General features: G+C 47.5%; 1 protein-coding gene across 1 annotated transcript in view; it reads left to right on the top strand.

The window, feature by feature from the left end:
• Positions 1 to 68: 68 nt before the first annotated feature.
• Positions 69 to 16,470, top strand: part of BUD13 (BUD13 homolog) — a 41,566-nt gene continuing 25,164 nt past the window's right edge. Inside the window, exons 1-2 of the mRNA XM_073585190.1 lie at positions 69 to 306; positions 13,175 to 13,265. Coding sequence (XP_073441291.1) covers positions 173 to 306; positions 13,175 to 13,265 — 225 coding nt within the window. The 5' untranslated portion in view covers positions 69 to 172. The remainder of the gene's footprint in view (positions 307 to 13,174; positions 13,266 to 16,470) is intronic.

Genomic DNA, 16,470 nt, shown 5'->3' with positions numbered 1-16,470 from the left:
ACTGTACCAGTAGCAGCACCTAAGTCCATTCCCCTCCAGCTTAAAATGGAACCGTCAGCCGGGCGGAGGGCAGATAGGGCGAAGCAGCGCATGCGGTGACGTCACCAGATATTGATCGCAGGAAGGTATTTGCCGACCCGGAAGTGTTACTTTAGCTTCCGCCACCGGAAACATGGCTGCGCCCGCAAGTAAGGCGCTGGGCATCTCTAAAGCCGAATACTTGAAGCGCTATCTGGACCCAGGGAGCTTAGATGATGGACCTACCAAGAAGAAGAAGAAAAAGAAGGCGAGGCCGGAGGGGAAGGGGTAAGACAGTAATGGAGCCACCTGTGGTGTACTACAGCTCCCAGCACAGCCAGTCCTCTTCTCCTGTGAGCTGGACGTTCTGTATATTACTATATAACCTGCCTGGTCAATGAGAAGTGTCTGCAGATGTCGCCAGAGCAGGAGCCTTGCACTGTGCAATGTGGATGTGATGTGAGGTCATGTGACAGCTCTAGCACTACTGTGCATGTGATGTGGGGACATGTGACGGCTCTGTCACCACTGTGAATGTGATGTGGGGACATGTGACGGCTCTGTCACCACTGTGGATGTGATGTGGGGGACATGTGACGGCTCTGTCACCACTGTGGATGTGATGTGGGGACATGTGACGGCTCTAGCACTACTGTGCATGTGATGTGAGGTCATGTAATGGCTCTGTCACCACTGTGGATGTGATGTGGGGACATGTGACGGCTCTAGCACTACTGTGCATGTGATGTGAGGTCATGTAATGGCTCTGTCACCACTGTGGATGTGATGTGGGGACATGTGACGGCTCTGTCACCACTGTGGATGTGATGTGGGGACATGTGACGGCTCTAGCACTACTGTGCATGTGATGTGGGGACATGTGATGGCTCTATTACCACTGTGGATGTGATGTGGAGATATATGACGGCTCTAACACTACTGTGGATGTGATGTGGAGACATGTGACGGCTCTGTCACCACTGTGGATGTGAGGACATGTGACAGCTCTGTCACCACTGTGGATGTGAGAACATGTGACAGCTCTGTCACCACTGTGGATGTGAGGACATGTGATAGCTCTGTCACCCCTGTGGATGTGATGTGAGGTCTTGTGACGGCTCTGTTACCACTGTGGTTGTGATGTGGGGACATGTGACGGCTCTGTCACCACTGTGGATGTGATGTGAGGTCATGTGACAGCTCTGTCACCACTGTGGATGTGATATGAGGTCATGTGACGGCTCTGTCACCACTGTGGATGTGATGTGGGGACATGTAACGGCTCTAACACTACTGTGGATGTGATATGAGGACATGTGACGGCTCTGTCAACATTGTGGTTGTGATGTAAGCAGGGCTGTGGAGTCGGTAAGCCAAACCTGCGACTCCGACTCCTCAATTTCCCTTACACCGACTCCAACTCCGACTCCACGACTCCGACTCCCACACATATTGCTTATATTTAAGTGAAAAATTTATTGTAGTACAATGTGAACCTCAGACATTTAATCATTTTTGTGATCCAATAATCAAGATATTTAGATAGAACAGAATATTTATTGGTGTACTACCCGGTTTTCATTCTTTTTGGTACAGATACGATATGGATAGACAGAGCAGATTTCTAATCTGCTTTTGCTATTGAAAACATTATCTATTAGCTCAAAAACCTTTCAGGTGATGCAGTTTTTTAAAAAGATGATCTGCTTTTGCAGCTGAAAAACGTATCCTCAAAAAACACAGGAAAAACGCTGTGTGTGAATGTAGCCTTAGATCAGGAATATAACAGCCATTTATAGGACATTTCATAACTTTCCCAAACTCCTATGAAAAAATATTCAGCATATTCTGCATTGAATTACTGTACCCAATTTATTATATATTTTAGGAGTCGGAGTCGGTCCATTTTATACCGACTCCAACTCCGACTCCACCAAAATGAGCAACGACTCCGACTCCACAGCCCTGGATGTAAGGACATGTGACACTTTATTACTACTGTGGATGTGATGTGGGAACATGTGACGGCTCTAGCACTACTGTGGATGTGATGAGGACATGTGATGGCTCTCTTACCACTGTGGATACATGTGATTTCTCTAGCACTACTGTGGATGTGATATGAGGACATGTGACTGCTCTGTCACCACTGTGGATGTGATGTGGGGTCATGTGATGGCTCTGTCACCACTGTGGATGTGATGTGAGGCCATGTGATGGCTCTATCACCACTGTGGATGTTATGTGGGGACATGTGATGGCTCTATTACCACTGTGCATTTGATGTGGGGACATGTAACGGCTCTGTCACCACTGTGGATGTGATGTGGAGACCTGTGACGGCTCTGTCACTACTGTGGATGTGAGGACATGTGACGGCTCTGTCACCCCTGTGGATGTGATGTGAGGACATGTGACGGCTCTGTCACCACTGTGGATGTGATGTGACGACTCTGTCACCACTGTGGATGTGATGTGGAGACATGTGACGGCTCTAACACTACTGTGGATGTGATGTGGGGACATGTGATGGCTCTATTACCACTGTGGATGTGATGTGGGGACATGTCACGGCTCTGTCACCACTGTGGATGTGATGTGGAGATGTGATGGCTCTATTACCAGTGTGCATTTGATGTGGGGACATGTAACGGCTCTGTCACCACTGTGGATGTGATGTGGAGATATGTGACGGCTCTAACACTACTGTGGATGTGATATGAGGACATGTGATGCTCTGTCACCAAAGTGGATGTGATGTGAGGACATGTGATGGCTCTATTACCACTGTGCATTTGATGTGGGGACATGTGACGGCTCTGTCACCACTGTGGATGTGACGTGAGGTCATGTGACGGCTCTGTCACCACTGTGGATGTGATGTGGGGACATGTAACGGCTCTAACACTACTGTGGATGTGATATGAGGACATGTGACGGCTCTATTACCACTGTGGATGTGATATGGGGAAATTTGACTGCTCTAGCACTACTGTGGATGTGATGTGAGGAAATGTGATGGCTCTATCACCACTGTGGATGTGATGTGGGGACATGTGATGGCTCTATTACCACTGTGGATGTGATGTGAGGACATGTGACTGCTCTAGCACTACTGGGGATGTGATGTGAGGACATGTGATTGATCTGTCACCACTGTGGATGTGATGTGGGAACATGTGACAGCTCTAGCACTACTGTGGATGTGATGTGAGGACATGTGATGGCTCTATCACCACTGTGGATGTGATGTGGGGACATGTGATGGCTCTGTCACTACTGTGGATGTGATGTGGGAACATGTGACAGCTCTAGCACTACTGTGGATGTGATGTGAGGACATGTGATGGCTCTATTACCACTGTTGATGTGATGTGAGGACATGCCATGGCTCTGTCACCACTGTGGATGTGAGGTAGATTACTGAACTACAGATGAGCACACCGGATCGCTGCCCTGTCAGCTCCTATGCAGAGATGAATGACAGAGGTAAGTGCAGGGGCAGATACTAACAGCCATTGAGTGTGTACTGGGCAGGCAGAGGGTAGGACTAGCTCTGGCTGTGACCTTAGAAAAAAAAAGAATGCCAAGAAAATGCCTGGTCTGTTGAGCCAGATATAACCAAATTGAATGCAGGGAATCACGTGAAATTCAGAATTAAGGAATGGTAGAAGAAAAAAGCAAAATGTATATGGGTATTGTATATTACAATATAGCACAGATTAGCAAAAGAAATAAATTTGGATTTCAGGGGTCAGACAACCTCTTTAAGTCTGGTACTTCCTCTCTATGGTCAACTCTACTGTATAGACCGGGGTTCCCCAAATCTATTCCTCAGGAGCCACTATGAGGTCATGTGTTCAGGATGACTTTAGTATGTCCCAGTTGATGGAATCCTTGCCCGGGCAGGTATTGAAATTATCACCTGGACAATACTAAGCATATCCTGAAAACATGACCTGTTGGTGGCTCTTGAGGAATGGACTAGGGTAACATTCCCATAAACCAACATTCAGTCTATGAGTTAATATTTAGAAGACGGGAGAAAAGCAGCACTAACCTAAAATACTGTGTGAATGTGCCCACGGTGGGATTTAAACCTACAACCCCAGCAACGGTCACTAAGCTATGAGCCACCAAACCTGTAGGAAAGTGTGTGCAGTGGAGGACCACTTGATGCAGCGTAGTTCCTATCTGGAGTCTGACGATGTCCTGTCAGCTACATATGTGCGCCGGCCTAGCCACGTATGAGAACTCTCAGATCTGCCTGTCTATCCCATACGCCTGTTCTCGCTGATAGATGTTATTTCAGCTTGATGGCAGATACCGTTATGTTACACTACCATGATCTCAGCTCCGCACATGATTATACATGAAAACCTCAGCTCTATTTATGTGCCTATTAAGCTTTTACATTAGGGAGACTTAAAAAAAAAAAGAAAAAAAGTGACTTGTTGACAAAATAACCCACCCCTGCTGACAATGACTGCCCCTGCTGAATATTTAGGAGAAAACAGTGGAAAAGTCATTGGTTGTTTCTTTTTGCCACCAGCTCATTTGCATATATCTGTGATTGTGCACTCTGATTGGCTAGCTGTAGATCGCTGCCTGTGCAGCCATGTTTTTGATGGCACGTCCTTAGAACAGGACAGGTCAGCTGAAAGAGAGACATGGCTTCAATATTAAGAAAATGGGGCCCAACTCAGGGTTGTAGGTACCCGCCCTCCGGTGGTAAATAGGACGACGGGACAGCGCCATCATGAATGACCAAAATTAAAAATTAATTTCCCCTTTCTTCACCAATGAACCAAGTGTCACTATCACCTTTTTTGTTTCGTGGTGATATCTATTTATCTATGTATCTACGGTATATATTCTGTCTACCTATCTATCTAGCTATCTATCTATCTATGTAGCTATCACATTCTAAACATAATCTAGGTGTGTCGTGTGTATGTATGTGTGTATATATAATATGTATAACACACACACGACACATGATATATATAATCAATATATCTCTGTATTTTATATACAGAATATGTATTACAACCTTTACATAATATGTGCTGTAATAAATATATGTACGTATAATATAAGGATGTCAGATACAGGCTTCACTCAAAATCACGTTCTGCAGTATCTGAGGTCTGTATTATAATCAGCAGTAGCTGAGGTGTGTGTTAGGAGGTTCTTCAGAAGTTGAATTTTGTGTGTGGGCTAACAAACATATAAGTATACATACTGTGACATATATAGTAACTAACCACGGTTAGTTATAACAAATTATAATGAATATATATATATATATAGGCTGAGTGTAGAGTTCCACCCTCTCCGCATAGCCATATTCACTATAATATCCCACATCATCCCATCAGTCAGAACCACCGGACTACTACCCCTAATATCCCACATCATCCCACCAGCCAGAGCTACCGGACTACTCCCCCCTAATATCCCACATCGTCCCGCCAGCCAGAGCCACCGGACTACTCCCCCTAATATCCCACATCATCCCGTCAGAGCTACCGGACTACTACCCCTAATATCCCACATCGTCCCGCCAGCCAGAGCCACCGGACTACTACCACTAATATCCCACATCATCCCGTCAGAGCTACCGGACTACTACCCCTAATATCCCACATCGTCCCGTCGGCCAGAGCCACCGGACTACTACCACTAATATCCCACATCATCCCGTCAGAGGCACCGGACTACTACTCCTAATATCCCACAGCATTCTGTCAGACCACTGGACTACTACCCCTAATATCCCACATCATCCCGTCACAGCCGCCCGACTACTACCCCTAATATCCCACATCAACCCGTCAGCCAGAGCCATCGGACAACTACCACTAATATCCCACATCATATCCCTGTAAAAAATAGAATTAAAATAAAAAAATCAGGTTATATTCACCTTCCGATGTCCCGCGCAGCGTCCCCAGGCTTCAGCAATACACGCGGTAGGTCCTTTTCCCAGTGATGCATTGCGATAATGACCTTTGCTGACGTCGCTTTCTCGCGATACTGTAGCGGTCTCGCGAGACCGCGACATCATCAAAGGTCATTGTCGTAGTGCATCACAGGGAACGGGACCTGCCGGAGCATCGCGGAGGCCTGGGGACACTGCACGGGATGTCGGAAGGTTAAAATATAACCCAATTTTTTATTGTTTTTATTATTTTTAATAGATCTTTTTACTACTGAAGCTGCATAGGCAGCCTCAATAGTAAAAAGTTGGTCACACTCGTCAAACACTGTTTCATGAAACCCGATCCGACCAAATTCGCTCATCTACTCCCTGCTGCTGAATGTTTGCCCATCTGATTGACAGTTACTCAGTGTCCCTCTTCCCTGCTGCTGCTGAATCTCCCACCACCTAGCCTGATTAACAACTGTTTCCCTCCTTTCTGCTGCTGAATGATTGCCTATCTTTTTGCTCGTCCCCTCTTTGCTGCCCATCTTCTTGCTCATCCGCTCCTCGCTCATCACCTCCTTGCTGGTTCCTGCTGCTGTTGAATCGCCACCTATCTGGCTTGAGTGACAGCTCTTGGTGTGCCTCCTCCCTACAACTGTTTGTCCATCTACCCTGATTGTCAGCTCCTGACTGTCCCTCTTCCCTGCTACTGCTGATATTTCACATTCCTCATTACAAGCTGTCAGGCTGGGTGGATAGGCGCAGACTGAATACACTTGTGCTTATTAGCGCTTTCACTTTCTAGCTGGGCTCATAAAATGCTAATTTTAATAACAGGACTATACAGCCATTCTGGTATGGATTTTCACAGTAATCAAGTCTGAGAGAGAAATGACATTGTGTGTATTGTGAAATCTGGTGGCAGATCAAAATAGTAGGTCTAACTCTTACCACACCCCATTTTTAGTGCAAGTGGCTATCTGCATCTGTCTTATATTCATTGACGTTAGAAAAAACCCATGGTGTATGAAATCTGTCAGCAAGTGTTAACCATGTAATCTGACAGCATTATGATGTAGAGACAGAGACCCTGATTCCTGCGATGTATCACTTAGTTTACTGGGTGCAGCAGTTGTGATAGAATCAGTTTTCTCTGCTGCAGATGTATCCATACTGTGAATGCTGAGCCCTGCCGACACCAATGATTGGCTGCTTTTTGTGTACACTTGTGCATAGGCAGAAAGCTGCCATTTGGTGGTGGGGACTTGGTTGGATCAGGAGGCACCAGACATCTAGTGCTGTAGTGATGATCTGCTGATAAAACATTGTTTTGCTGCTTCAATACTATCAGACTAGTAAGGCTATGTACCCACGTATGCAGGAAATTCCTGACTGAAAACTGGACTCCTTCCCAGAAAACATGCGTTTTTTGTTTTTTTTTGCACGTTTTTTTCTGGAGCGTCCCCAGTCTTATAGAAAATAGTTAGAAATGCGGATTTTTCCTCAGAATTAATGAGCATGCTGCGTTTTTTACCACGATGCATTTTTTTCACGGAAAAAAAGCATCTCAATATGCACAAAAAAGTGCAGAATTCAATAAAATAAATGGGATGCTTCTTGTAAGCATTTTTTAAGCGTTTTTTGCCAGTAAAAACGCGAAAAAAACACTTACGTGTTCACACACCCTAAGTGACACATCGCTGGAATCAGGGTCTCTACCTCATGCTGCTCCCTGATTACGTAGCATAACAAAAAAACTGGTGACAGATTTCCTGTAAGGCTTAATTTTTCATATTCCTTTTTCTCATTGGAGCAGATTCCATCAGGAGCCGCTTCAAAGAAGTGATACGCACATTTTTTTTTCTACCAGACGTTTTTCTAAACCTGAAGCAGAAAAAAATGCTGAAAACTGAACACTTGAACAGCATTACATTAATTTTTTAAGCCTTTTTTTCTCTAGCAACCTTCCACAACAGCATAGGAGGATGTCTCCACGCCCTAATGGGGGACAGGAAGCACGAGAGGTTAAAAGGTCCCTCCCACCTCCCTCTCACCAGTGACTTTCCTGTCCCCCATGGGGCATGGAGAGGTCTGGTGTGCTGTGTGGCCAGCTGCTGCAGCATACCTGAGGATCCAAAGAAAAAGCCGGGCAGTGGTGGTCGGTGGCGCTGCCTCCCCTCCTCCGATCTGCTCCCGTCTCCTCCTGGATTCGGGACCGTTCCTGGCCCTCCCGCGCTCCCCTATGGGGAGTAAAGCGGGCCAGTGATCCCTGACCGGAGGCCTCCTGTAGCTCTCCGGTCTCTCCTCCTCCGCCTGCGTGCAGTGCGATACCAGGAAGTGACGTCACGTGCAGGTCACTTCCGGGGTATGTGGAGGACGCGCTGTCATGGCGGCCCTCATGTTGTTGCCGGAGCGTGGAGCTCGCCAGCGCTTGCTGTGCCTGCTCCGGAACCCAGGGAGGAGGAGGGGGAAAACGAATACTGCGCTGAGGGCGGGGTTAATCTGTTATTAACCCGCTGGAAGACGCTGACAGGTAAGATGAGAATCCCCTGTTAGCATGGATGGGTCTTCCTGCCCTGTGTCTGCAGAGCCCAGCGCTGCCCCAGCCACAGTAAGTGTCCGGGGATGGGTCCTAGTGGTGCGGTCTCTGGGTATAGGTCCTCAAAATACTTCTTCCACTTGTTTCATAGGGAGAAAAATCTGCCCATAAGAACACCAATACATCCATGGATCGTAAAGCAGAAAGCCTTCTAAGGAAGGCCTGGGAAACCTCTGCCTTTACCTTAAAGTCAGGAATCGCGTCCACTTGTATCTCTAGGTCCCTCTTCCAATGGATTGAGGAACTAGAGAGCCATATCTCTCGTGGTACCTCAAGAAGTGACCTCCTTAACTCCCTCCCTATCTTGCAGAGAGCTACGGGTTTCCTGGCAGATGCATCAATGGAGATGATCCGTGCCTCTGCCAGGGCTATGGTCCAGTCAAATTCCGCCAGGCGAGCCCTCTGGCTTAAAACATGGAGCTGGGATGTTACATCCAAGATTAAACTCTGTTCCTTACCCTTCAAAGGCGAACATGTCTTCGGCCCTGCCTTAGACGAAATTCTAGAAAAGGCCACAGATAAAAAGAAGGTGCTTCCAGAGCAGAGGACCACAAGAAAGCGTCTTTTTCGAGCCCCCCAGAGTCAGTCATCTCAACCGCGAGGAAAGGGAAAGACGGGAAGATGGAGCTACGCTAAAGGGAGAGGCAGGAACATCCTGGTCCCCCAGCAGCAACAGCAACCACCACAAGAAAAACAATGACTCAACCCCGGTCGGGGGGAGGCTTTTGAGGTTCTTTCCTCCCTGGCAGTTGATCTCCTCAGTGTGATCAGAGAGGGCCTACTGCTAGAGCTCGAATCCTCCCCCCCGCGGGGTATTATAGTTACCTCCCTACCACCTCGGGAGTCCCCAGCACTAAAATCCGGCATTCGGCTTCTTCTACACTCAAATGCCATCTCTCGGGTCCCTGTGGAGGAGCAAGGAAGGGGGCATTATTCCAGATTGTTCCTAGTAAATAAAGCCCACAGGGGAGGCAAGGATAATAATAAATCTGAAGGGCCTCAACCGACACATTGCATACCGCAAATTCAAGATGGAGTCAGTAAAGACCGCCATTCCTCTGATAGGGCCATCTTACTTCATGGCAACTATAGATCTGAAGGTTGCTTATTTCCACATCCCCATACATCCTTCCCACAGGAAGTATCTAAGGCTTGCGATTCGTCAGGGTACGGAAGTCAAGCACTTTCAATACAATGTGCTTCCCTTCGGAATATCCTCTGCCCCTCGAGTGTTTTCCAAAATTATGACAGAGGCCGTGTCCTACATCAGGAGCCGGGGAATATGTATTGTACCTTACCTGGACGACCTACTGGTAATAGGGTCCTCCTACCAGGCCCTGGAAGACCATGTAGCCCAGACTCTAGACATTCTCCAATCATTGGGGTGGATCCCAAATATAAAGAAGTTGCAAATCCAACCCTCTCAGGAGATAAAAGTTCTAGGAATCCTACTAGATTCAAAGAATCATATGTCCTTCCTCCCGGAGGAACATCAGACGTCTATAATGTCAAGAGTCTCAGATTTCAGAGGACAGAGATCCCCGACCCTCAGGGCAGCCATGTCAATACTAGGGTTAATGACCTCCTGCATCCAGTCGGTGCCTTGGGCGTAGGCCCTCTCCAGAACACTCCAGTCTCATATCTTAAGAAACTGGAACAGGGATCACACCTGCCTGAACAAAAGGGTCCAGACCCCGGGAACAGTGAAAGCTTCACTAGCATGGTGGATGGACCGCAAAAACCTGTGCAGGGGAATCAACTGGTCCCAGATCCCCCTGGTTACGGTAACAGACGCCAGCAAAAAAAGGCTGGGGAGCTGTAGTGTCTCGTCAGCCATTCCAAGGGTTATGGAGCCAGAAAATGAGTGCAAGATCCTCAAACTTCAGGAAGCTGAAAGCAGTGGAGGAAGCTCTCCTGGCAGCAAGACACCTGGTCCAAGACCAACATATCAGAGTCTACTCGGACAACATAACAACAGTGGCACATCTCAGGCACCAGGGTGGCACAAGGTCCAGCAACCTGGAGGGCCTCTCAGGCCGAATATTTTGCTGGGCCGAAAGACACCTTCATTCCCTGACAGCAGTCCACCTGAGGGGTACGGACAATCTTCATTCAGATTTCGTGTGCAGAAAAAGCATCCAGCCTGGCGAGTGGGCCCTGAATGGAAGAGTCTTTCGAACACTAGTCAGCAGGTGGGGCCTCCCGGAGGTGGACCTACTAGCCTCAGGAGAGAATGCTCAAGTGAGAAACTACTTCTCCCTGAACCCCAGGGGCAGATCCCAGGGAGTGGACGCCTTCGCCCACAGGTGGAGTTTCCATCTGGCATATGCCTTTCCGCCAGTTCCAATCCTTGCTGCAACCCTGAGGAAAATCCGGGAGGATCAGACCCCAACAATTCTAGTAGCTCCGCTATGGCCAAAGAGGTGCTGGTACTCTTTAATAACAGAACTACAGGTAGATGGGCCATTCATCCTACCCATAAAAGACGATCTTCTCTTACAGGGCCCTCTGCATCACCCAAACCTCAGGGGAATGAAGTTAGCGGCCTGAAGCCCAGAGGGGCTATCAGAGGCGGTAATTAAAACCCTCCAGAAATCTCGGAAGCCGGTCACCATTGCCATATATAATAAAATATGGAAGAGATTCTCCTCATGGTGTCTGCCAGACCTGACCGACCCAGACAACCCTAACATTTCCCGTATCCTAGATTTCTTACAGAGGGGGCTGGAACTAGGTCTAAAACCTAGCACACTAAAAGTACAAGTATCAGCATTAAGCTCTATGTTTGACTGTGACTTGGCTAACCACAGGTGGATAAAAAGATTCATGACATCGGCCGCTAGGCTACATCCAAAAAAACTAGTCTCTGTCCCACCATGGGACTTGAATGTGATGCTTACGGGACTCACTCAATCACCCTTTGAGCCTCTGTCATCCTGTACTTCTCAGCTCCTCACCTACAAATTAGCCTTCCTTATAGCAATAACCTCAGCAAGGCGAGTAGGAGAGCTCCAGGCTCTCTCAATCAAGGAACCCTACTTAACAGTTAGAAACGATTCCATAGTTATCTCCCTTGATCCATCTTTTCTACCAAAGGTTGTGTCCGACTTTCATATGTCTCAGAATATAATTCTTCCTTCATTCTGTCAAAACCCAGCAAACCCCAAAGAGGAGGTGTTTCACACGCTGGACGTAAGACGTATAATTCTCCACTACTTGGAGTACGCCAAACCATATAGAATCGACCACAACCTATTTACCCATACCTCTTGTCCGAACAGAGGAAAGAAGGTGGCAAAAAACACCATTGCCAATTGGATTAAAAAGGCTATCTCTGAAGCATACCTGGCGCAAAACATTCAACACGATCTACCTCCACTTCATGGGCTGAAAGGGCAGGTGCATCTTCAGAGCAGATTTGTAAGGCAGCAACCTGGTCCTCCTTACTTACTTTCACTAAACACTATAGATTAGACCTTGTGTCCAACAGGGATTTAGTCTTTGGCCGAAAAGTTCTTCAGGCCATTGTCTCCCCCCCCCCCCCCCCCAGTGCAGTATAGGTTGTTATGCCTCCTATGCTGTCGTGGAAGGTTGCTAGAGGAAATAGAATTAGACTTACCAGTAATTCGGTTTCTAGAAACCTTCCACGACACCACTATTTCCCTCCCTGCATTCTTGGACAAATTCTGAGAATCTTAAGGTAACCGGTGCTATTGTAATCAGTTATAAGTCACTGGTGAGAGAGAGGTGGGAGGGACCTTTTAACCTCTCGTGCTTCCTGTCCCCCATTAGGGCGTGGAGACATCCTCCTATGCTGTCGTGGAAGATTTCTAGAAACCGAATTACCGGTAAGTCTAATTCTATTTTTTTTTTTTTTTTTTTTTTTAGTTGCGGACCCAATCCAAAAAAACTCCTTTGCACATACTATATGGGTTTGTTTACAAGTAGCGGTTTTTATCCATTTTTTTTCATACTCCAAAAAATATCAGCATTTTACAGTAAGAGAATAATGCATGGTGCATATTTTTATTGCTTTTTTTCATTTTATTTTTTTTTTGACAGTTCTTTCAAGCTTTTTTTTTTTACTTGCAGCACAAAAATACTACAAAACACTTATGTAGTTTTCATTGTAGTTTTCTGGCCGTGCCCTGTGTTTGTTTTTCCTGCACATATAAAAACCGCATCAAAAACGCTGTATGTGAACGTACCAAGAGCAACAGATTTGCTGTGTGTAGTAAAACCAGAACAAATCTTAGGAAATCTGTGACATCTGCACCGAGCTGTGTAGATCTTTTGCAGTTTCCTGTTGCTAGGATGTGTCGTCACTGTATGAGGTCGGCTCCCTCATCGATCCGAAAAGGAAGGGGGTCTCATTGCTGATATTAGCTGCTTTGTCACATATGCTGTGTTTTTCCTTCGTAGTAGTCACAGGGAACTGCAACATGGATCCGTTTAGATGAATGGGACACAGAGCAACTCCTGTAATTGGCATGAGTGTGGATCCCTGCTGTCGGATCCCCTCTGATCATCATGCCATCACTTTATCAGATGAGAATAACACATTGGTTCCTGAAGTTTCCAGCAATTTCTCCTGATCTGTTGATCTTTATTATACGTATTTCATTTAGGATGCGCATAGTAGATGATGATGCAGAAGACTGGAAGAAGGAACCGATAAAAAAGGAAGAACCTGTGGAGGAGGCAGAAGACCAGCCAGTGGTGAGTGCCCCTGATTCTGTCCTATTAGGAGTTCCGTGATGGTACACTGCTCAACTTTTTTTTTTTCTTTTCAACACAGAGCAAACATCCATGTGGGAATCCAGCCTTTTAAATTCTGGGTTTAGACACTGACAATTTGAAAGAGCCATGTAATCAAACGTGTAACCTGAGCACATCTTTTCTTTAGCTGGATGAAAGTCCTTCATTAATTATAAGCACAAATATGACGTTGTGGGAAAAGTCAGGAGATGGCAACAACAGAGGCACTACCTGGTTAAAAGGTGTGGTCTGGTCGCAATACATTGACGACCTCTCTGTAGGATCGATCATCAATAACAAATCCGTGGAGGTCAGACACCCATCAGTCGCACCTAGCAAATTCTATTTGCTCCTTTTAGAGGCGCAAAGCCGAGTGTCAGGCCTCCACTGATCGCATATGGATGACCTAACCTACGGAAAGATCGTCAATATGTTATCAGTGAGGTCTGACATCTGGCTTTGTTCAAAGTATTTACCCTTAGAGTGGAGAAAATAAGAGCTGATGGTTGGAATTGTCTGTTGTTGGCCCCCAAAGATCAGATACTGATGATCGATCCTACGGCGAGATCGTCAATATATTGTGGTCAGACAACACCTTAGAGGAGCGGAGCAGCTGGTGGTATGGGATTTGCAATTTATCCTCACCCTTTGTCAGAATTATAGGGGGAGGTTGGTCACTGAAAAAAAAAAAGTAATCTTGAAATGCTATAAAAGAATCGCGTATTCCCTTACCAATTCCCTGCCACTCCTATTCCAATACTTCTGGGAGACTCAATGGTCTCTGTACTTCCTGCTCGGTTAAGGCGGTTATGTGACTTCTGCAGCCGATGACTAACAGATCACCGCTACAGACAGTGATTGGCTGCTTTGGTCACATGACTATCCGGATCTGGTAGTAATGGGAACGTCGGAGGTTCAGTGCAGGATTATCTGTTTTATTATTTGACAACTATCTAGATTAGTCAGAGTTTTAGGGGAACGTTCTCCAAACCAGTGTGCAGCCAGGACAGTTGTATGACAATATGGACTTACAGCACCTGGGGGAACGTGCACTGAGGTTGAAAATAAATGTTTCTCCTATGCCTCATTGGGAGACACAGAGACAGTGGGTGTTATGCTGCTGGCCACTAGGAGGACACTAAGTAAACCAGAAAAAAAGTTAGCTCCTCCCCTGCAGTATACACCGTCACGCTGGCTGAGATTTCTTCAGTTCTTTGCTTAGTGTCTGTAGGAGGCACTTGGGTCTGGTTTCATACCCCACCGTTTTTATTTTATTTTTGAATTTTCTGTAAATTTTTATTTTTTAATTAATGGAGTGAAGGGGGCGACGGTTCCTTTCTATGACCCGCTCTCCCCCGAACCGACAACAGGCAAGCACGCGGAGTATACCTCCCCGTACACTTTCCTGCGACGAATGGGGCTGATTCCTCTGACGATGGTTCCCTTACGCTCGGTACTCCACGGATACTAGGGCAAGAGCAACAGGACGAAGCACACGAGTGCATGGAGAAGGACTTGAGCAGCGCTTTTTCGGATGCCCTGAATCAGCCCCAGAGCTCTCCATCCCTCTACCACAGGGTGGATCGATTGAGCAATACCCCTTCAAGACCTCCTCCAGCTCTGCTACATCGCCCGGAGGATGAGACAGCTGGAAGACCCCAGACAGCGACGACCTGCCTGAGCACAGGAGTGGAGGTATGGGGTCGGGTCCTGTCTCCCGGGAGAAGCGCTGACTTAATGTCAGCGGCGGCTCACCGGCGCCCCATTGTGCCCCCCCCCCGGCGCTCGGGTAGGCCAAAAATTTAGTCCCCGGCTTTTCCGGCATGCTAGGCCGCAATTTGATTAGCGCCACCCGCGCCAACGTCGCCGCCCCCTCCTCTTGGCGCCTCTCTTTATTTACGAGACGCACAGTTCTAATCTCGGGGGCCATGTCTTCAGCTGCCGTTAACCCTTTCAAGAGCGCTATGCCTGCTTTGGACAGCCGGATACCAGGTGACACCACAGGGCCACCCTTTTTCTCCCGGGGGGACACAGCACAGGACTGTGGGTAAGCTTCATCTTCCCTCAGATTAAAGCTTAACCCCTTCCCGGCACATTCCCTGCAGCTGCAGACAGACTCTGCCGATAACCCTTTCAGGAGCCCTATGCCTCAATCTAAGGAGGCTAAACGGGCTGTTAAGAAGCACACTGTGTTTTTTACCGTGTACTACTTGCAAGTCTGCCTTACCCAGTGCACAGACTAATCCATTGTGCATGGACTGCGACCCGGACTGCACCCTGACCTGCGCTCCAATGTCCCTCGCCGCCGCTGCTGACGGGCCTCCTGCGTTTAGTACCCCTGAGTGGGCTGCGTCCCTGTCACGGTCGGTGGAGTCTCTGACCCAGGCTATATTCTCCCTCCGGGAGAACCCTTTAAGTCGGAAATCGTCCTTACCTCCCGAGGAGGGCTCTGGCGTCGGCCGGGAACCGTCCACCAGCAGGGGCCATACTCGTCCAAGGGATGGTCAGGTCTCTAAAAAGTGGACCCATGTCGCGTCCTCTAGTCATGTTCGTGCCTCAGCATCGGCGACTCCTGGCTCTCGCTCGCCCTCTCCTGAGGTTCACAGCGAGCATGACTCTGGATTCAAATCTGACACGTCAGTCCCTCAGAATCCCCCCAACTGATCAAGAGTCGCTTGATTCTCTTATAGAATCAGTCAACAGGATTCTGAGGTTGGATGAGGAAAATATTCCCGCTCCAGCACAGCCTATCTCATTTAAGAAAACCTAGCGTGTGCACAGGTTATTTACCAGCCGTCCAGAAACATAGGGATCACAGGGCAAAGACTACTCAGGCTAAATACCCTTTTCATCCAGACCTAATGTAGGATTGGTTACAGTCCCCTCTGGTGGACCCTCCTGTATCGCGTCTTGCTTCTAAAACGCTCCTATTTGTTTCTGAGGGTTCCTCAGTCAGAAACCCCTCCGATTTGTCAAATTGACTACCTTGCCCGTTCAGTTCTTTGAAGCTTCAGGAGCAGCGTTTTTTTTTCCATCTTTCGCGGCAATTTGGGTCACTAAGGCAATGGCCGCTTGGGCAGAAGTCTTGATTACTTTCTTCCAGTGCACCAATCTTCGTCCGGAGGCAACCACTGTCGCCAGGCAGATAATTCACGCAGCTGACTTT

This window comes from Dendrobates tinctorius, unplaced genomic scaffold (assembly GCF_039654945.1).
Source record: "Dendrobates tinctorius isolate UK_male_01 unplaced genomic scaffold, ASM3965494v1 ptg000086l, whole genome shotgun sequence".
Taxonomy (NCBI): Eukaryota; Metazoa; Chordata; class Amphibia; order Anura; family Dendrobatidae; genus Dendrobates; species Dendrobates tinctorius.
Note: the sequence above shows the minus strand (reverse complement) of the source record. Positions and strands in the feature narration are given on the sequence as shown.